The sequence below is a fragment of the Mobula hypostoma genome, chromosome X1 (genome assembly GCF_963921235.1).
Source record: "Mobula hypostoma chromosome X1, sMobHyp1.1, whole genome shotgun sequence".
In the NCBI taxonomy this organism is placed as follows: domain Eukaryota; kingdom Metazoa; phylum Chordata; class Chondrichthyes; order Myliobatiformes; family Myliobatidae; genus Mobula; species Mobula hypostoma.
This window is the reverse complement of record NC_086128.1, coordinates 8,647,820-8,670,766: the sequence shown is the minus strand read 5'-3', so window position 1 is coordinate 8,670,766 and position 22,947 is coordinate 8,647,820. Positions and strand designations below refer to the sequence as shown.

At 44.4% G+C, this 22,947-nt stretch overlaps 1 protein-coding gene across 3 annotated transcripts in view; it reads right to left on the bottom strand.

Moving 5' to 3' along the window:
* The window catches only part of LOC134340294 (chondroitin sulfate proteoglycan 5-like), a 30,138-nt gene extending 14,699 nt beyond the window's left edge, over window positions 1–15,439 (bottom strand). The window contains exons 1-5 of one of the 3 annotated variants that reach the window (XM_063037356.1): window positions 15,303–15,439; window positions 8,471–9,419; window positions 7,696–7,884; window positions 5,885–6,023; window positions 4,071–4,235 (exon numbers count right to left, since the gene is read on the bottom strand). In XM_063037356.1, coding sequence (XP_062893426.1) covers window positions 4,071–4,235; window positions 5,885–6,023; window positions 7,696–7,884; window positions 8,471–9,419; window positions 15,303–15,384 — 1,524 coding nt within the window. In that variant the 5' untranslated portion in view covers window positions 15,385–15,439. The remainder of the gene's footprint in view (window positions 1–4,070; window positions 4,236–5,884; window positions 6,024–7,695; window positions 7,885–8,470; window positions 9,420–15,302) is intronic. The other 2 variants (XM_063037357.1, XM_063037358.1) reach the window with 2 other exon arrangements.
* Window positions 15,440–22,947: the final 7,508 nt, after the last annotated feature.

Sequence of the window (22,947 nt, the reverse complement as noted above, 5' to 3'; positions counted from 1 at the left end):
GCAGGTTGACTCTGTGGTTAAGAAGGCATACGGTGCATTGGCCTTCATCAATCGTGGGATTGAGTTTAGGAGCAGAGAGGTAATGTTGCAGTTATATAGGTCCTGGTCAGACCCCACGTGGAGTACTGTTCTCAGTTCCGGTCACCTCACTACAGGAAGGATGGGGAAACCATAGAAAGGGTGCAGAGGAGATTTACGAGGATGTTGCCTGGATTGGGGAGCATGCCTTATGAGAATAGGTTGAGTGAACTCGGCCTTTTCTCCTTGGAGCAACAAAGGATGAGAGGTGACCTGATAGAGATGTATAAGATGATGAGAGGCATTGATTGTGTGGATAGTCAGAGGCTTTTTCCCAGGGCTGAAATGGCTAGCACAAGAGGGCACAGTTTTAAGGTGCTTGGAAGTAGGTACAGAGGAGATGTCGGGGTAAGTTTTTTACGCAGAGAGTGGTGGGTGCATGGAGTGGGCTGCCGGCGACGGTGGTGGTGGAGGATACAATAGGGTCTTTTAAGAGACTCCTGGACAGGTACATGCCGCTCAGAAAAATAGAGGGCTATGGGTAACCCTAGGTAATTTCTAAGGTAAGTACATGTTCTGCACAGCTTTGTGGGCTGAAGGGCCTGTATTGTGCTGTAGGTTTTCTATATTTTTATGTTTCAAGCATGTCTAATCCTCTTTTTCTCCCCTCAGCCCCACACTCTGGCCTTCTCCCCGAAACCTTTGATGCCGTGTCCAGTCAAGAACTTATCCATCTCTGCCTTAAATGCACGCAACGATCTGGCCTCCACAGCTACACGTGGCAACAAATTCCACTAATTCACCACCCTTTGGCAAAAGAAATTTCTCCGCATCTCTGTTTTGAAGGGGTGCCCCTCTATCCTGAGGCTGTGCCCTCTTGTCCTAGACTCCCCCACCATGGGAAACATCTTTTCCACATCTACTCTGTCTAGGCCTTTCAACATTCAGAAGGTTTCAATGAGATCACCCCTCATCCTTCTAAATTCCAGCAAGTTCAGACCCACAGCTATTAAACATTCCTCATATGATAACCCTTTCATTGCTAGAATCATCCTTGTGAACCTCCTCTGAACCCTCTCCAACACCAGCACATATTTTCTTAGATGAGGAGCCCAAAACTGTTCACAATACTCAAGGCGAGGCCTCACCAGTGCCTTATAAAGCCTCAGCATCACATCCCTGCTCTTGTATTCTAGACCTCTTGAAAAGAATGCTAACATGGCATTTGTCTTCCTCAGCACAAACTCAACGTGCAAGATAACCTTTAGGGTGTTTTGCACAAGGACTCCCAAGTCCCTTTGCATCTCTGATTTTTAGGTTTTTGGATTTTTTGGATTTTTGGAGAGGGCGCTGAAGAAGCTTACCAGGATGCTGCCTGGATTAGAGGGCATGTGCTATGAGGAGAGGCTGGACAAACTTGAGTTGCTTTCTCTAGGGCGGCGAAGACTGAGGAGAAACTTGAGGTTTATAAAATCTGGAGAATCATATACAGAGTAGACAGTTTTTTTTCTCAGGATTGAAATGTCTAATACTAGAGGGCATGCATTTAAGGTGAGAGGTTAAGTTCAAAGGAGATGTGAAGGACAATCTTTTACACAGAGTGGTGGTGCCTGGAATGCACTGCCAGGAAAGGTGAGAGCGGGAGATTCAATAGTGGCATTTAAGAGGCTCTTAGGCTCATGAATATTCAGAATATGGTGGGATTTGGATATTGTGTAGGCAGAAGTAATTAGGTATCATTACCTTAATTAGTTCAGTACAACATTGTGGGCAGAAATGCATGTTACTGTGCTGCATTGTTCTGTGTACAGCATCATAAATTTGATGCTCTAACATTTACCAGGAAGGTCACATGGGCCTTTGTTTCTTGATCAGTCCACGTTACGTTCCGGTTTCAAAGGTAAGGGTAACCCCTGCCTCAGAGGTTGGAACTCAGTGGGTAAGGGATTCTGCATCCCCTGCCTATGCTCCAAGTACATCACCAGAAATCCATTACTGTTAGCCTTTTCCAAAGAAGCAGGCACTCGCAGAGACGTCATTGGTGTCCTCATGATGAGGTGTGGCCTGAACTATTCTCCAGAGCAAAGTAAATGCTTTATCATTAGCTGCTCCCGGTTTGCCATCAGGAGGCTCAGCTGTTGCCTGAGGACCTCCAGTAAGAGGCTGAGGAAGCTCACATATCAAACGCTGGAGGAACTCAGCAGGCCAGGCAGCATCTAGGAAAAAAGTACAGTCGATGTTTCAAGCCGAGACCCTTTGGTAAGACTGGAGAAAAAACGCTGAGGAGTAGATTTAAAAGGTAGGGGGAGGAGAGAGAGAAACACAAGAAAAAGCGGGATCTCCCAGTGGCCACCCATTTTAATTCCACTTTCCATTCCCATTCTGATATGTTCGTCCATGGTCTCCTCCACTGTCATGATGAGGCCACACTCAAGTTGGAAGAACAACACCTTATATTCCGTTTGGGTAGCCTCCAACCTGATGGCATGAACATCGATTTCTTGAGCTTCCCATAATGCCCCCCACCCCCCCCCACTCTCCTTCACCATTCCCCATCCCTTTTCCCTCTCTCACATCTCCTTGCCCGCCCATCACCTCCCTCTGGTGCTCCTCCCCACTTTTTCTTTCTTCCATGGCCTTCTGTCTCTTTCACCAATCAACTTCCCAGCACTTTACTTCATCCCTCCCCCTTCAGGTTTCACCTATCACCTTGAGTTTCTCCCTCCCCTCCCCTACCTTTAAAATCTACTCTTCAGCTTTTTTATTCCAGTCCTGCCGAAGGGTTTCGGCCCAAAACGTCGACTGTACTCTTTTCCATAGATGCTGCCTGGCCTGCTGAGTTCCTCCAGCATTTTGTGTGTGTTGCTTGGATTTCCAGCGTCTGCAGATCTTCTCTTGTTTGTCAGAGGATGAGAAGAGCTGGATGAATAGGCACAGTAGGCCCTCTTTCCATCTGCAGGTGATCACACTGAAGGAATGGTATTGAAATCAATTAGGTTGCCCCTCACCTGGGACATACCCTCTTCTCGTTGCTACCATTGCTTCTCAGGTACTGCTTCTTCCCCTTTGCCATCAGATTATATATATATATTTACTGTAATTTATAGTTTTTCAATGTACTGCTGCCACATTTCACAACATATGCTGGTGATAATAGACCTGATTCTGATTCCCTGCACCATTGCTCTGGTCTCCATACTCAGGCATAAAAGCAGGAGGTAATGACTGAGGAACTAACATACGCTATCACGTCACTGACTTTAGGTGTTCAACTCAACAAGTGTAAACCCCATCTACAATTACTTTTGACAGCTTTAGCACTTGTCTATAGTAAAATCTACATCATGCTTGTAAAAGTTGGTGATTATATTCAACTAGTTTTTACTGAGAGTCTGAGTCCTCAGCAGGTAAACATCAGTGGGAAACGAATGACCAACTGTCCTTGAAAAGATTAACTGCTTCCACTAGTCAGTCACAGTAGGCCTGAGTATTAAAAAGCAATCCTGCTTATGAAGGTTTTTCCACCTGCCTTGAAGAATCATTCTGAACAGTTCAAAGAGATGCAGAGAAGTGCTGTGAATAAATGCTCATTACCTGAGATATAAATGTCACCTCTACGATTGCTATTCTCAGCACTGGACAAACCTGCGACATTTTAAGTCCATAGTTCTCTTGAATATCATGGGCATTCCTATGCATGAAGAACCCATTATCTCAGGGACCAGTGAGGTATGATACCTACTTTGGCAAGTCCACGGACCTGCATGTGACCTCACTGCCTATGTAAAGCGGGAGCCCTCCCCTACCCAGAGCCTTTACTTTGCCCTGACAAATGTAAGAAGTCCTGTAAACTACTGGGTTATCATTCCTCTGTTGCTATGACTGTATATATTGTGTAACTTTGAACTGTTTGAATTGCCAAACAGCAGTGGAAGAGGGCATCTGTCATAATGGGATGTGTGTAAGCTCAGGTCCAAAGCTGTGAGTGGTGAACTTCTTTGCGTTTGGAGACAATGTATGTGCAATACAGTTCAAAATGTTGTGACACTAACTTGTGACACTGCTCCACCCGCAGGTGGAGCCACCGCGGGAGGGGATCTCAGCAGCTGCCTCCTGTCGCTTGTATCTTGACTCAGTTCTGGACTCCTCCAGGAATTGCCGATACATGTCTTGCATTCTCTCATATTCCCCAAGGTGCTTAGCTCGAAATCTATAAACTGAAAGACACACTCACCCCACTACAGAACCAGTTGGTAGCCATTAATATTGGTGCAGGGTGCACACACACACACACACACACACACACACAATCCAGCAGTACCGTGGCTTAGTGGGGGAAGATCTGGGATAACACAAAAGCATTTGAGATATCGGTGGGAAGACTGGAGCCTTAATATCAATTAGCACCAGAATGGGTGGGTAATCATATGTTACGAGGCACTGATCCTCATGAGATCAGTTTAAAGCAGCATTGTTCAAAATTAAGTTTTCATTTGTAATGCAGCCAAATGCAGGTCTTCCAGAGGTTATGAGTAAGCATTTGGGAGAGCATGGAGTGGATTTGCTGGTCGCTGCCTGGGAACTCGGTTCAAGGCTGCATTTCCAACTTGCAAACTATTTGAGTTATGAACACTTCAAAGGTACAGAACCCTTTCATAACCAGGGAACGAGCTGCACTGCACCTACATCCAACCAGCATGAATACTCATGAAGTAACTCAGGTTTCACCTTCTTATTAAGGGACAATTCAACTTCTAGATACTCTTCCCCACTTAGTTTATTATTTGGTCCATGGCTGTGAATGCTTTTATTGAAGCCCTTCAAGTTTTTAAGCCCAAGGAGAGGGAGGCAGTTTCTTCCTTTTAAACCCAGCCATCACAGTGGAGATGACCATGGGGGATGTTTGCTGGTGAGTGTAGTTTTACAGAGCATGACCAACAATCAGCCCCAACGATCAGATGCACACACAGTGGAACCTGCCATTCACAGAACAGGCAAAAGAAACTGGTTTTTAGTGACTGCTCCATTAATAGTGACTGAAGACTCCATACTGAGAGCATGAGAGTGAGGGGCACTGTACGAAGGGTTTTGAGGGAGCGAGTGAAGTGTCTGGAGAGTGAAAATAGGTAGAAGTTCGGTGAGGGTCATGATGAGCACAATGACATGGACAGGGAAGGAAGAGTAGGGGGCTGGAAAGAACGAAAGGAGAGACTTAGAAAATCAAGACCAGTGGTAGTTTCTAAGCATTAATGAAAATAGGTCAGAGAAATTGGCAAACTACATCCCATTGTTCTGGGTAGATCCAATTACAGATAATTAAGACTGCTTGCCTTTAACAAGAGATTACTGGATAACAGTGGTCGAGGTTATAGGGAGCTGGCACAGAAGGGAAGTTGAGGACAGCATAGATCAGCCACATTGAATGGTAGGGCAGGCTTGAGGGCCGAGTGGCCTACCCTTGCTCTTGTTCCCTTATTTTCTTGTACAAACCTATTGATTAAATACTTGGACATAAGGTAGGTTTTAAGAAGCATATTAAAAGAAGAGAGCAAGAGAGAGCTGAGAGCTTCTGGTGGGAATTCTAGATCTTTGCTCTAGTTTACTGAAAACTCGGTGTCAGTGGTGGAGTTATGAATATCAGGAATGAATTGGAGTAACCTTGTTATAGGGTTGGAGCAGGCTGCAAACATAGGGAGCACAAACTGTATCAGGATCTGAGAAAAAAAGATAGAGTATTTTAAAATTAAGGCATTGTTAGGCCTGCACTCAGTTTAAAAGTAGATGAAACAAACAGGTTAAAGATGGCAACTAGAAGAAGACCAAGATTAATGAAATAAATGAAAGTATATAATCTTCAAGCGATTACCTGGGTCAGGTGTTTCTCACTGACTGGTGTGCATTGGGTGTCAGGGCTACATCTAGCCAATGGGGAATGATTTCCCTGCTGACTTATTTCAGAAGTGAAAGAGGAGTTTCCTTGGAGCCCCGAGGAAATCCACAGCTTTCTGAATAAATAGAAGCACAAGTTAGAAGGCCAGCCATGCCTAATGATCTCATCATGCTTGTTTTTCACACACAGCACAAGTAGTGAAGTCAACCAGGCAACAGGAGGGTTTTCAAACCAAATACATTAAAGAAAAGCTTAAATTAAATTGGAAAAGCAAGTGGACTAGACATTTCTCTACTTATTACAAGGAACTACAGTTGCAGAAGATATTGGTCTAATAGCTACAGTCGACTGAATGAACTTGATGTGCTGCATGCACTGATATCGCCACATCATGAACACCTCCAATAGTCTCACATCACTTTCTAGGGCATCATATTTTACTGTCCCCTCCTAAGGGTGCCCATTCTTGCTTAGGGTACATTTCCACACATCCACAGATCCATTGAATCCCACCAAAGAAACAGTTCCACATGTCTGTACCTGAACCAGGATGGGAAATGCCCTGTTCATTTGTCGTCAGAGCCCCTAGCAATTGTGTCCCATTGAGGGCAGTAAAGGAGAGCAGAAGCAGGAACTAATTCCTGGCCTTCCTAGGTCTGGGCTGCTGACTCAAATCAGGAGAGCCAGTTCTGGCTAACATTGTGTTTAACGAATGCAACGTGAGTTCATGTTCAACCTACATAATAGAGTTGCGGAGTCCAATAGCATAGAAACAGGCCCTTCAGCCCACCACGTTCATGTTGACAGCAGTGTCCCTATTTATACTCAGCCAACTTACCTGCATCCTTTGGGCTCTTACATTCTAGCAGCCAATAAACAGCACAGCAATAAGCCACTTAAATATCAGTTTAACAATGCACCTGTCCCCAGGTCAAAGGTTGCGGATCTATGGATTTGGCAATATCATCTTTGGGAGCTGGATGGATTTCTTGGAGGTGTTTACCTTTGGATACAATGTTGACCTGAGACACTGTCAGTCTATAGTAGTAAAATACTAATGGTAGCAGCAGGAAACTTTCCTGGATTTCCAGCCAACTACCTGGTCACCAATTTATTGACCATTAGGAATCATTCTCTCTCTCTCAGGTGCACGCAGCAGTTTCAGAGGCAGCATGCATCCTGTTCCATTGTGTCGGTCCATGACCTCCTCTTGTGCCAATATGAGGACACTCTCAGGGTGGAGGAACAACACCTTACATTACAGCTGGGTACCCTCCAATCTGATGGCATGAACATCGATTTCTCTTTCTGGTAAACAAATTCCCCCCCCACCATTCCCCACTGACCTTTTACTTCTTCTCACTGCCTATTACTTCCCCCTGGGTCCTTTCCTCCTTCCCTTGCTCCCATAGTCCACTCTCCTCTCCTATTAGATTCCTTCCTCTCCAGCCCTTTACCTTTCCTACCCACCTGGCTTCACCTATCACCTTCCAGCTAGCCTCTTTCCCCTTCTCCTTTTTATTTTGGCGTCTTTCCCCATTCTTCTCAATCCTGAAGAAGAGTCTTGACCCAAAACGTCGACTCTTCCAGAGATGCTGCCTGATCTGCTGAGTTCCTCCAGCATTTTGTCTGTGTTTCTAGGCATCTGAATTCCTCGTCAGCACTGCCAGAGCCCAAAGGTCCCATCAGACACACCAGCTTGTTCAAGCACACTAAATCGCCTTCTAATAACTAGCATTCTTTGCCATTTTGTATACAGATAATGAAAAGTGCAATTTGTTACCAACCTTCTGGAGTCAAATCTTTGCTGAGCATTTTTGAGAGACCGCAGCTTCAGGGTAAAGGTCACTATGAGAATGAGGAACAGGATAGCAACAAGCAGAGATGCGCCAATCAGTATGCATGTTAGCTGAACCTCCGTGATCACTGTCTGGCACCGTCGTCCTCTGTACCAGGTGTGATCCTTTGCACTGCACCTAATCACACAGAGAGATAGCAGGGACTATGAACATTGTGGACATGCTATGTTGGCGCCGGAATATGTGGCGAAGCTTGTGGGCTGCCACAGCACACTCTTGGGTTGTGCTGGTTGTTAACACAAATGGCACATTTCACTGTAAGTTTCGATGTACATGTGATAAATAAATCTGAATCTGCATCTAAATCTGATTAGTTAACATTTAAAAGTAAGTAGCAATCTCGAGGTTCAACAATACACTTTTGTGGGTTTCAACTGGATGAGGAACAGTTCACTTTGACTACCTTTGTCTGGAAGAGACTAATAAGGATTAGATTAGTTTGTATTAGATTGGTTTAGATTAGATAATATTAGGTTAGAAATTACTGGGAATAATAATATCTACCATTTTACTATCTGTTCTTCACTGTTGACATGTTTCAGGCTTTGTATAGTAGGAACAACTGCAGATATGGAAAGACGAGAAGGGGGTTATCAGGGAGTAACCACAGATGACCTGAAACAATGATCATTGTGATAAGATTTACGGAGAAAGATAATTATATATTTTATTAATGAATGGAGTTTAAAAGAGTCCTTCCTACCTGCAAATCGCACCAACATTTTCAATGACTCCACATTCACCTCCGTTGTAACAATAATTGGGAATCACTTCACAAACAGACCAGCATGAGTCATTCTTATGGATATATCCTGGCTTACAAACACTCCAAGAGTTATTGGAGTTCTGGATTGTATTTGGTTCAGTGATTAATGTCCGCTGGAAAGGCCAATGCTCCCATTGCTCTGATGTTGCTGTTGGTGTGTCTGATACCCCCTCTGAATTGTTGTTACTCTCATTCATCTTTCTGCTGCTGGTCGAGATCCCATCTAATGAAGTCAGACCTCTTTGCAAGACATTCTCAGACTTTGTTGGAATATAGCTATGGTCCAGGTGAGAGTTCGATGTGTATGATGTAATCAAATACTTCGGTCTGTTTTCATTGGAAGGTGTAACCATACTGCCGGATGTTTTGCTGGTGCCTTCAAATTCCATGCTGGTTATTCTTTGAGATCCAGGGTTGGTGTCTTCTGTGTCAGGCTCCAGGGGATGTAAGCCACTCCCCTCTATCACCTCATTGACAGGAAAAATGTCTGTGGGAGTAGAAACGCTAGAATTTGAATTTGAATGTCTGTTATTTTGAGGTGGATTAGAATTCCTTAGAAGTCGAGAATCAAGAGCACAGCATGTGACAGATTTTTCAATCTCCTTGTAGTGTCTTGCTCCAACTCCCATAAGATCATGTGGGACAGGATTAGACACCTCGAGGATGGCATCCCTGCTTTCACTTTCTGATTTGTGAATAACAAAAGTTTTAAACTGAGGACTTGCATCGAAGATGAGAGGATCTTCAAAATACACATGGTCAGCAGTAGATCGTTTCACCATTGATTGAGAGTGAAGGGGGTAGGATGAGCCTGATGAATGGTCTCCTGCTTTCCTCAGTCCAATGTAAGAGACTCTCTCATGTGAAAGAGCAGAGATTCCATCACCTGTTCAATATTTCAACACCAAATGATGTGATTAGAACACATCTGCCATGGTTCATCATTGCTACTGATGCTAAAAGTGGGGCCTTAATCAAATTTCCAATTTGTCCAAATAGATCTTATATTATAGACTTACAGTTGTGTGATATGACTGTGTGGCAGGACAAATCTAGTTTCCAACTCACAAAATTGCCTCACAAAAACTGGAAATGTTTGGATACTATTTCATCTTTGGAAAGAGTGGCCTTTTGATTTCTGGGATTGGAAAGGGTGGATTCCTTTGTTGCAAGGTTAATGTGAGGAGGAGGACTGGTCCAGAGTGTGAGTTGGAACCAGGCTTATATTCTAGTCAGGGGTCTGTAGCAGGAGTCAGTGACTACTGAAAAAGAGTAATAGGATCAATTGAGATCCAATTACCTTTTACCCTGCGTATAAAACAGCTACTGCACTATGATTACCACTGCATCAAATTCTCACAGTTCATGAGAAGAAGAGTTTAGAAGATTTTGTTCCTATAAAAAACTTATTCTCTGTAACACAAAGAATTGGTCTGTGGCTTCCCAATAGCAACAACAATGTAGGTTCCTCTAGATTATATCTGTTGACATAAGGCTGCACAACAACCAACAGTATTTGAAACAAATGTTGTTAGCACAGCTGCCATTGCTGAGTCCCAGAGAGCTGAAGTCAGGGTTGAGTTCATGCTGGAATTGGTTCTGAATACGGGCAATGTGGCCAATGGTTCATTCAGAACCTCAACAGCAGCCAGAATATGAGACCAAAACTTCTTTGCTCTTTTTTTGCTTTTTGTCCTGGGCACGGTTGCTTAAACGCCAGTTATGAACATCGGCCAGTCCAAACACCAGGCTAATAGGTTGTTCCCCTTGTTTTCACCACAGCAAACCAAATAATAGCAGCTGTTGGATAAAAGTTATCCACTATCAATGTGGTTCAATGAGTGATCCACTTGCAGCGGCTCTGCTGCAATGGAAAGGCAGAGGCAAAAGTAAAGTAGTACAATCTGGTACAGCATTCCGGTAAGGAAACTGCCAGCAAGATGTTGGCCATTCAGCCATACTGGTAAGAAATTTAAATTTCTTTCAGCCCTGGGTGAAGTGGAACAGTTACATGGCGAAATAACATTTCTGCTGCTTGTACTGTTCCGGATGAGTCTTGCAGATCAGGTGTCCAAGATGTGTGTGGTCCTTTGGAAACTACACAGGCTCACTACTCCACAGGGATAAGCTGGAGAACAAGAGTAGGGGAATTTGGAGGAAGCTGAGCAGGAAATGGGGGAAACCTACTCAAGCACTTGCTGCTCTGGCTATTGCTGAGGAACTAATGCATATGATATTAGTAACCACAAATATATTTCTATTCCCCAGCAGCCCCTCAGAATACTTTCCCACTTTCAACATCCAGCCGGCCATAAACACAAAATGAACATTCCAAATTTGCTTATGGATCAATGGTTGTTTGAAAGCATCAGCTAATCACCCATGCTTTCTGTTGTAGAAACGTAGAAAACCTACAGCACAATACAGGCCCTTCGGCCCACAAAGCTGAGCCGAACATCACCTTACCTTAGAAATTACCAAGGGTTACCCATAGCCCTCTATTTTTCTGAGCTCCATGTACCTATCCAGGAATCTCTTAAAAGACCCTATTGTTTCCGCCTTCACCACCATCACCAGCAGCCCATTCCACGCACTCACCACTCAGTGCGTAAAAAACTTACCCCTGACATTTCCTCTGTAACTACTCCCAAGCACCTTAAAACTATGCCCTCTCGTGCTAGTCATTTCAGTCCTGGGGAAAAGCCTCTCACTATCCACACAACCAATGCCTCTCATCATCTTATACACCTCTATCAGGTCACCTCTCATCCTCCGTCTCTCCAAGTTCACTCAACCTGTTCTCATAAGGCACGCTCCCCAATCCAGGCAACATCCTTGTAAATCTCCTCTGCACCCTTTCTATGGTTTCCCATCCTTCCTGTAGTGAGGCAACCAGAACTGAGCACAATACTCCAAGTGGGATCTGACCAGGGTCCTATATAGCTGCAACATTACCTCTCGGCTCTTGAACTCAATCCCACAATTCATGAAGGCCAATGCACCATATGCCTTCTTAACCACAGAGTCAACCTGCGCAGCAGCTTTGAGTGTCCTGTGGACTCGGACCCCAAGATCCCTCTGATCCTCCACACTGCCAAGAGTCTTACCATTAACACTATATTCTGCCATCATATTTGACCTACCACAATGAACATTATCTCGGTTGAACTCCATCTGCCACTTCTCAGCCCAGTTTTGCATCCTATCAATGTCCCGTTGTAACCTCTGACAGCCCTCCACACTATCCACAACACCCCCCAACCTTTGTGTCATCAGCAAATTTATTAACCCATCCCTCCACTTCTTCATCCAGGTCATTTATAAAAATCATGAAGAGTAGGGGTCCCAGAACAGATCCCTGAGGCACAGCACTGGTCACCAACTTCCATGCAGAATATGACCTGTCTACAATCACTCTTTGCCTTCTGTGGGCAAGCCAGTTCTGGATCCACAAAGTAATGTCCCCTTGGATCCCATGCCTCCTTACTTTTTCAATAAGCCTTGCATGGGGTACCTTATCAAATGTCTTGCTGAAATCCATATACACTACATCTACTGCTCTACCTTCATCAATGTGTTTAGTCACATCCTCAAAAAATTCAATCAGGCCCATAAGGCACAGCCTGCCTTTGACAAAGCCATGCTGACTATTCCTAATCATATTATGCCTCTCCAAATATTCATAAATCCTGCCTCTCAGGATTTTCTCCATCAACTGGCCAACCGCTGAAGTAAGACTCACTGGTCTATAATTTCCTGGGCTATCTCTACTCCCTTTCTTGAATAAGGGAACAACATCTGCAATTCTTCAATCCTCCGGAACCTCTCCCGTCTCCATTGGTGATGCAAAGATCATTGCCCAAGGCTCAGCAATCTCCTCCCTCGCCTCCCACAGTATCCTGGAGTACATCTCGTCCAGTCCCAGTGACTTATCCAACTTGATGCTTTCCAAAAGCTCCAGTACATCCTCTTTCTTAATATCTACATGCTCAAGCTTTTCAACACTCTGTAAGTCATCCCTACAATCGCCAAGATCCTTTTCCGTAGTGAATACTGAAGCAAAGTACTCATTAAGTACCTCTGCTATCTCTTCTGGTTCCATACACACTTTTCCACTGTCACACTTGATTGGTCCTATTCTCTCACGTCTTATCCTCTTGCTTTTCACATACTTGTAGAATGCCTTGGGGTTTTCCTTAATTCTGTCTGCCAAGGCCTTCTCATAACCCCTTCTGGCTCTCCTAATTTCATTCTTAAGCTCCTTCCTGCTAGCCTTATAATCTTCTAGATCTCTATCATTACCTGGTTTTTTGAACTTTTCGTAAGCTTTTCTTTTCTTCTTGACTAGATTTACAACAGCCTTTGTACACCATGGCTCCTGTACCCTACCATCCTTTCCCTGTCTCATTGGAACGTACCTATGTAGAACTCCACGCAAATATCCCCTAAGCATTTGCCACATTTCTGCTGTACATTTCCCTGAGAACATCTGTTCCCAATTTATGCTTCCAAGTTCCATCCTGATAGTCTCATATTTCCTCTTACTCCAATTAAACACTTTCCTAACTTGTCTGTTCCTATCCCTCTCCAATGCTGTGGTAAGGGAGATCGTGATCATAATTCTATCTCCAAAGTGCTCTCACACTGAGAGACCTGACACCTGACCAGGTTCATTTCCCAATACCAGATCAAGTACAGCCTCTACTCTTGTAGGTTTATCTACATATTGTGTCAGGAAACCTTCCTGGACACAGCTAACAAACTCCACCCCATCTGGAGGAATTTAAGGTGGGGGTTATATGGGAGGCAGGGTTTGAGGGTTGGCACAACGTTGTGGGCCGAAGTGCCTGTACTGTGCTGTACTATTCTATGTTCTATGTAAACCCCTCACTATTGGAACATGCCAATCGATATTTGGGAAATTAAAATCTCCCACCAGAACAACCCAGTTATTATTACACCTTTCCAGAATCTGTCTCCCTATCTGCTCCTTGATGTCCCTGGTACTATTGGGTGGTCTATAAAAAACATCCAGTAGAGTTATTGACTCCTTCCTGTTCCTAACTTCCACCCACAGAGACTCCGTAGACAATCCCTCCATGACTTCCTCCTTTCCTGCAGCCATGACATTGTCATGCCCCCACGCCCCCACCTGTTTTGCCTCCCTCCCTGTCCTTTCTGAAACATATAAAGCCTGGCACTCAAAGTAACCATTCCTGCCCCTGAGCCATCCAAGTCTCTGTAATGGCCACCACATCATAGCTCCAAGTACTGATTCACGCTCTTAGCTCATCTGCTTTGTTCCTGATACTTCTTGCATTAAAATAGACACATCTCAAACCATCGGTCTGAGCGCATCTCTCTCACCTGCCTACCCTCCCTCTTGCACTGTCTCCAAGCTTTCCCTACTTCTACATGCATGAAGTTGTCCAACTGCTCATTGAGCAATGGCTGCAGTGGCCGGGGACACTGTCAGTGGAGGAGACTAAGTGTGGAGGGCAACACAGGCAGCTCTGAATCTGATCACCAGGAGTAGACCTCACTGTGTCAGCATTGTAGTGAGTCTATCAGGAGGACGCTGGGTGGGACCTGTCAATGCAGCACCAAGCTTTGTACCATTGGTGGAGACCCTGCACTCGGTTGGCAGGGATATCATTTATGGGAGTGACTCTGTACCAAGTGCACAGAAAAAGATTAGTATTTGGTTCAAGTCAGAGGGAATGGTGGAGCACAAGAGTTGTGCCCATGATTGGATCTATGAGTAAATCATTCCAGGATTTGCACAATTCTAGCTTACCTGCATCATTCCAACCAGATGTCATACTGTACCTTCTAATTTTTACTTATTTTGTGTCTCCTGAAGAGCCCCAAGAGCTAAGCTTACTGAACTTAAAGGGGAACTAAAACGGCTGACTGACAGGCAGACACTGCCATAGTAACGTGACAAACGTGGGAGTCAGGACATCAAGGGGTCATTGAGGGCGATGCCATAGACACCTGCTGATCAGCTGAAAGTCTAACTGCTGAAGTGCTGGAACACCCTCTGAGCCCCTGTGCGCACTGCAGGTGACAGTAATCTGAGTTTACAGAATACCAGTCTGAGCCTGTGTGAAGCTGCTGGACCGTCTGATGCAGCATTGCATTGTTGGGCGAATCCTGTGGTGCTGAGATGTTGCATGAGTGACCAGCATCTGCTCCCTGAGTCATGGTGGGTCCACTTGGGCGGCTGGAGTTGGCCACTGATCCCACACCGTGAGCTGGTGGGCACTGCTGTTGGTAATATCCACCATCTCTGAGCAACTGAGGTCTACTTCCTTATTGTGTGAGATTAAAAGATCCAACGGTATTAGTCAACAGAAAACAAAGTCGCATTCTTTCCTCAGTCAATATCTGAACTAAATGATTCAGTCAATTACTGCTGATGGAACCTTGCTGTGTAAAAATTGGCTTCTACATTTCCCGTGGTCCAACTGAGGCAACGTTTCCATCTATTCAGTTAGTCATGAAGCCACTCAGTCAGCTCTAAATGATCTGTTTGTAACAAGAACTACAGTACAGTGATGTAAGTACTTTAATTCTCACATTTCAAGCAAAACTCCAGAATAGTTTTTACTCTCTGGGACCTCGAACATTTATCTATTGCAGTGTCAGAATTACATTGGGACTGGATTACAAGTTACAAAGGCAGGTAACAAGACAAAGCAGCCAATGGTTCAGGGTTGTGACACAGCCAACTAAAGCACCCAGAAGAGGAAAGGCTGACCCTTACCTTTGAGAAGGAGGAAGAGCATCGTCAGGTGAAACATCTGAAATGTTCTGTCAAAGTTGTACTGGATCACTGGTTGAACCATGAGTTCTCAGATACACAGTTTTTATTTGAATCCTTCTAACCCATGAGTTATGTTGAGCCCAGGCAGTTTTGCACTCACATGCAAGCACTGCTGCCTTTTCTTCGTCTCGTGGCACTGGGACGACAGCAAAAATATGATGTGGTTGTTGGCACGCTGCTGGGATAATTGGATACATACTGCATCCTTGCTTTGATTACTATATTCACTTCAATGTGACCACAACTTAACTCTTCCTGTTCCAATCAGCCACTTGGCTCTACAGTGAGCACCATTTCTCTGCACCGTGCTTAAAATTACACCAAGAACAGCAAATAAAGAGAGATTAAGTTGCCAACTCTCTTCAGCCAAGTTGCTGCAAACTTACTTGGTTCAAAGTACCAAGCACCATGTAAAGTAGGAGACGAGATTTAACCCCATCCTCGCCCAGGTGGGACTGACCCACATGTGGCTGGGATTGAGCCCCATTTTCCAGACCTGGCTTTGCTTGACCCAGTACCTTGATGATTTTATACATTAAATCCAAGGGATCTGAAAGACTGCATCATGCATGAAACTTGCTGAAGGATAAAAACATAGTGTCACAGTCCCGACTGTTAATTCCCCATTTTCTCCTAATTCCCTTTGATGGCGACACACCTGGTTCTCATCAAGACCTGCAGCATCAAAAGCCCAGCTTTGCATCCACTCGTTGCCAGAGCGTTGTTTAGCCAGTGTGGTAATTAACGTTCCCGGCCACTTAGGATTGTGTATTCTAAGTTTTACTTCAGTACCGAGGTTTACCTGGGTAACTCTGTCTCTCCGTGTCAAGGTAAGTATGCTAAGTTTTACTTCAGTACTTCAGTTTCTGTATATCCTGCTTGACAGTAGCACTGATAAGATGAGAGCGTAACCCAGGTAGAGGGGATCACTGATGACTGATGCTACCTTATTGAGACATGCAGATGCTGTCGGTGAAGGAGAGGACTGTGCTCACGATGGACCGAGCTATATCCACAATCTCTGCAGCTTCTTGTGATCCCATGCTTTGGAATTACCGAACCAGGCCACGATGCAACTGTTCAGGATACTATCTTACCTAGAACAAGGCCTAGCAAAGACTATATTCTGATCTTGATCCACATAATTTTGATTGTTTTGCCATTCTGATGGGAAAAGAGGGGAGTTAACATAGGTCAGATGTCTGGGGTGGGTCCTACTGTTGTAAGTGTAGACTGTCTGATCAATCACTTTTAAATCAAGTTCATGAACATAGTGCAAGCTTTCTCCTTCTACTCAGAATGATTCATGGGCCTGCTTTAATGACCATTGAAGTAATTGTTGCAGAAATTGGTTCTGACCAACAAGGGCCAATTCCAGTCGAAACTGTGATAAATGTGGTCCTGTAGTCTGGAATGTTGATTAGTATGGATTGTACATGGAGGGAGTCAGTACGTGGCCAGTTCAGTAAGCAGGCTTAGTTGAGAAAGCAGGTAGTCTATGAACAGAGGCAGTGGACAGCTTCAAGAGTGGGAGCGGCCCTAGGCTGTGGTGTTCTACTGCATCTAGACCCAAGGTATTGCATGTGGTAAAATAAACTGCAACAGGTATCAAGTGAGAAGGCCTTTTGTCCTGAAATGGTGAAGGAAATGAATTGGGTTTGGTGTTGGTAAGGTTAACCTCTGAGGAAGAGCTACAACAGTGTGTGAGACGCATTCCTTTATGGACTTCAGACATTTGGGTGGGGAAGGGAGGACTGAGCTAGTGCTGGGGAGGAGGAAAGCAAGGGCAAAGAAATGAATAGTGGGAAGGAGACAACTGGAGATATGATCTGGCAAGGTCAGTCAATCAGAGGTGAACAGGGTTGGCCAAAGTTCATGAAAATGACCAAGGAACCAGAGCAATGACTGGGTTCAGAGAGATGACAGGAGAGGGTCAGGTAGATGATCAGAAGAAAGGAAGGAAATACTTGGAAGGGGTATGTGTGTGGAGGTAGATTTGAGGAAGTGATTGTGGGGGTCCAAAGGCTTTGATCAGGAGAAGAGTATAGAACCATTACAAAAGTTGAGGAAGAAACTTACCTTGTGGAAGATTAACATCTCAAAGCACCTGCCAGCTAGCCAGCAAAAACCAAGCATTTTAAATGATGCCAAAACTATCCTCAAACCCCAAGTTGAGATGTGCTTTGTGGTTTGAAACCAAGACTGTGTATGACCTTTGAATACATTGTTGAATACAGTATATAACATGGATTGACCATAATGCACTGATTTACACCAAACCATGTGTTCAATAGCCTCCAGACATCCAAATTTTATACACCAAAGCCTAAATAAAACTATGAAAGAGTTACTAGCACATTATACACAGTCATTTGATAAATTATTATTTCCTCATTGCTTTCCAAGCTATTTTGAGTGAAAGTATATTATACAGACAGCAGAGTTTTCTTATCGCTTGTGTGAACTTGGTGGACACCTATTGACTCTGTAGCCATGTGGCCTCTGTCAGTGGAAGGTGCTGCTTCTGACTGCAACTCGGTTGGGTTCTTGCAGAGGGGAAACACTCATTCCCAATCTCTGGGATATTCTGCAGAATTTCTGCAGAACAACTAAGCTAGGCTTCCACTTTCTCAAATGTGGGGCTCTCCGTGAGGGAACGGCCCCAAGGAGATCCCTACAATTGACTTATTTTTGTTCTGACAAAGGATCTTAAGCCCTGAAACGTTAACCCTACTCCTCTCCTCTCTCCACAGATGCTGCCTGACCTGCTGAATATTTCCAGCCTTTTCTGCTTTTATTTCAGATTTCCAACAGATGCAATTTTTAAAAAATTTTTATTTATTTTTGTTGGCAACTTTATGGGAATTACTGATACACAAGTATTTAAGTTAATAATTTTTTATATAGGCATAGAACAATATTGATGTTGTCAAACAACAGGGCGTTTCTGGAATTTGGAAAGTAATTTGAGTTTCCATGGTAATGTTCAAATTTAATTGGTGAGAATTAATGGGAAATTTTCCATTCGTCCAGTACATGAAAAGAAATAGGATCTTCCTTGGACTGAAGCTGGTTTATCCCCATTTCCATCCCAATCAATCTCACCTTTTGATTTTGATGGTGCAGAAAAGAATTCACAAGATCGTAGAATCACACAAAAGTGAGAGGCCTATCAGCCCACCAAGTCTGTACTGTTCTAAAACCACCCAGTTACAGAAAGAATATAACAAAAAACCACCCCCACTAGATTCTGCTACTTATCTCCATACTAGGAGCAATTTACAATGCCCTATTAATCTGCCAGCCCGCACATGTTTGAAATGTGGAAGGAGACCTGTGCAATCCCAGGCAAATGTACTTGCTGCAGACAGGTAGCACCAGAGGTGAGGATTGAAACCATGTCACTGGAAATGTGAGACAGCAGCATTACTGACTCCTTGTTAACAATGGCCTCAACTGATAATCAGGACTTACTTGTATCATATGACTGCATCTCAGTAATGGATCCAGTAGTATCCAAGACACAAGACCATAAGACGCTAAGATATAGGAGCAGAATTAGGCCATTTGGCCTGTCGAGTCTGTACCACCACTTCATCATGGCTGATTCAATTTTCCTCTCAGCCACAATCTCCTGCCTTCTCCCTGTATTCCTTCATACCCTGACCAATCAAGAACCTATCAACCTCTGCCTTAAATATTCATAAAGTTTTGTCCTCCACAGCTCTTCTAAATAACTGTTCTGGCATTCTGATTCCCATCCCCCTGCAACTCTAGTTTAAACCCCACCGTGCAGCATTAACAAATCTTCCTGCTGGGATATTGGTTCCCCTCCAGTTCATGTGCAAACTGTCCCTTCTGTACAGGTCCCACCATCCCTGGAAGAGACCCCAGTGGTCCAAAAATCTTATGCCCTCCCTCCTACACCAACTCCTTAGCCACATATTAAACTGTATAATCTTCCTCGTTCTAGCCTCACTAGCATGTGGCATGGATAACAATCTTGAGATCACAACCCTGAAGGTCCTGCACTTTAACGTAGCACCTAGCTCCCTGAACTCCCTATGCAGAACCTCGTCACTCGTCCTACCCATGTCATTTGTACCTACGTGGACTACGATTTTTGGCTATTCACCTTCCCACTTAAGAATGCTGATGACTCGATCTGAGATATCCCGGACTCTGGCACCCGGGAGGCAACATACCATCTGGGAATCTCATTCTCGTCCACAGAACCTCCTGTCCATTCCCCTAAACTATCAAACAGCTCCTATCACCACAGCTCGCCTCTTCTTCCCCTTCCTTCTGATTCACAGAGGCAGCCTCAGTACCAGAGACCCGACCACTGTGACTTTCCTCTGTTATGTCATCTCCCCCAACAGTATCCAAAGTGATATACCTGTTGTTGAGGGGGATGGCCAGAGGGGTACTCTGCACTGACTCCTTAACCTCTTTCCCCTTCCTGACTGTCACCCAGTTTCCTGTGTCCTGCACCCTGGGTGTAACTACCTCCCTATCATCCCTTCAGCTTCCCGAATGATTCGGAGTTCATCAGTTCCAGCTCCAATTCTTTTAACGTGGAGTGTTAGAAGCTGCAGCTGGAAGCACTTCTCGCAGTTGTAGTCGTCAAGGACACTGGAGGCCTCCCTGCCTTCCCACATCCCGCAAGAGGAGTATTCCACTATCCTGCCTGACATCTCCACTGTCCTAGCTGAGCAGATATAAAGAAGAAAAGGAAAAAACTTGAGCTTTTCTTTCCTTTGCTTTCTCTGAGTGAAGCCTCAAGATCACCACTCTGACTGTATCCACTCAGACGACAGCCGCTGCAATGATGGCAACTGCGCTTGCCCCTGCCTTCCTTTCATTTGCTCTTACCAATCAATTCCAAATGCCAACTGGCCGCCGGTCAAAGCTCTATTATGCTGCCGCGATCTGCTCCTGCCTTTTATCCTTGGGTGGTGGATCGGATTGAGGTCCAATGTCCATCCTCTTCAAGGAGCAATGCCTCAAAAAGGTGGCATCCATCATTAAGTACCCCCAGCACCCAGGTAATGCCCTCTTCTCATTGCTACCATCAGGAAGGAGGTACAGGAGCCTAAAGGCACACACTCAATGATTCAGGAACAGCTTCTTCCCCTCTGCCATCCGATTTCAGAATGGATATTGAACCCATGAATGCTCCCTCACTACTTATTTACATTTTCGTACTACTTGTTTAATTTAACTGTTTAGTATTCACACAAGTTTCTTTTCTTTTCTATTATTATGTATTGCATTGTACTGTTGCTACAAAGTTAAATGAATTGCATGACGTATGTTGGTGATACTAAATCTGATTCTGAAAGGGGCCTCGAAATTCTGATGTAGCACAATGCATCAAAATCAGAATCAGATTCAGGTTTATCATCACTGACATAAGTCGTGAAATTTCTTGCTTTGTGGCAGCAGTACAGTGCAGGCGTAACAAATTAGTATAAGTTACAGTTAAAAAACAAGTAAATAAATAATCCAAGAGAGGAATAGTGAGGTAGTGTCTATGGACCATTCAGAAATCTGATGGCAGAGGGGAAGAAGCTGTTCCTAAAGCATTGAGTCTTTCGGGTCCTCTCTGATTGCAGTAATGAGAAGTGGGCATGACCCACATGTTGAGGGACCTTCATGATGGATGCTGCTTTCTTGAGGCATTGCCTTTTGAAAATGTTCTCAATGTCATTGCACATTTGCACCAATGAAAGTGTGCCATTCAGGCTTCTGTACCTCCTCCTTGATGTAGCAATGAGAAGACGGGATGTCCTGGGTGACGAGGTTCTTTAGTGATGAACGCCGCCTTTTTGAGGTATCGACTTTTGAAGGTAGCCTCATGGCTAGGAGACTAGTGCCTAGGATGGAGCTGGCTGAGTTTACAACTTTCTGCAGAGTTTTCCAATCCTGTGCAGTGACCCCTCCATACCAGACAGCAGTTAGAATTCTCTCCACAATACATCTGTAGAAATTGGGTGTGCATTTGCAAATTGCAAATTTCCTCAATCTTCTAATGAAATATAGCCGTTGTCATGCCTTCTTTGTAATTGCATCAGTATGCTGTGCCCAGGATAGATCTTCAGAGATGTTGACACCCAGGAACTTGAAATGGCCCATCTTCCTGAAGTCCACAATCAATTCCTTGGTCTTATTGATGTTGAGCGCAATTCTGCCATCAATGGTGTGTCATTGGCAAATTTATAGAAGGCATTTGAGCTGTACCTAGCCACAAGCTGAGGGTGTAGAGCAGGGGTTCCCAAACTGGGGTCCACAGGCCCCTTGCTTAATGGTATTGGTTCATAGCTGGGAACTGCTGATGTAGAGAGAGCAAAACAATGGGCTAAGCAAGCATCCTTGAGCTACGCCAGTGTTGAATGTCAGCGAGGAGGAGATGTTATTTCCAATCTGACCTGACTGTGGTCTCCCGGTGAGGAAATCAAGGATCCAGTTGCAGAGAGAGGTACAGAGTACAAAGCTTTGGAGCTTCTTGATTAGAATTATGATTATATTGAATACTGAGCTGTAGTCAATAAACTGCAGCCTGATGTAGTTATTACTGTTGTCTAGGTGATCGAAGGCTGAGTGGAGAGCCAGTGAGATTGTATCTGCTGTAGACCTGTTGCTGCGATAGGCAAATTGCATACAGATCCTTGCTTCGGCAGGAGTTGATACTGGCCATGACCAACCTCTCAAAGTACTTCATCAACGTAGATGTGAACTCTTCTTGGGCATTGGTATGATTGTTGTCCTTTTGAAGCAGATGGGAATTACTGACCACAGCAGTGAGAGTGATGATGTTCTTGAACACTCCTGCCAGTTGGTTGCACAGGTTTCCAGAATCCTACAAAGTACACCACTGGGGCCTGATAGCTTGAGAGAGTTCACTCTCATTCACCTTATTCTCCTTTCCCGATATCACTGGGACAAACCTATCAAGAATTCCAATCAAGTGGTCCCTAAGCAACCTCCACATTTCTATTGTGCATTTCCCTAAGGACATCTTTTCTCAATTTATGCTCCCAAGCTCCTGACGTAATTAACTCTCCCCCAATTAAATAGCTTCTCATATTGGATCTCCTATCCTTATCTATGACTATGCTAAAGGTAATGGATTTGTGGTCACTATCTCCAAAGTGCTACTCCACTGAGAGATCTGTAACGTGCTGTAAGGTTTCACTGCTAACGTAATGGTTTCTCTGTAGCAGCAATGTTTGGGTTATGACTAGAGATAACGGGGTTTTGGAATGTTGGCTATCCAATGAGAGGGGTGTTGTTCTTTCTTGCAGGTCTGGGAGCAGGGATTTTGCGGTCTTTTGCTGGGGAGAGAAAAGGAGAGAAGACGTGAATGGAGAGAGTTGGTAGACCGCTGGATGGAGTGAGGGTGAGGTCGACGGGAAACCAGTGGACTGAACCGTGAGCTCCAACGTTGCGCATCAGACTTTTTAATGAGAATGGGCCTCTTTTCTTTTTTGTTTCTTTACTAACCATATAGTCAAATTAAGAATTATAAAACTCAGTGGTTTAATCGCATACTGTGTACTGTTTGTTATTTCATGGTACTGAT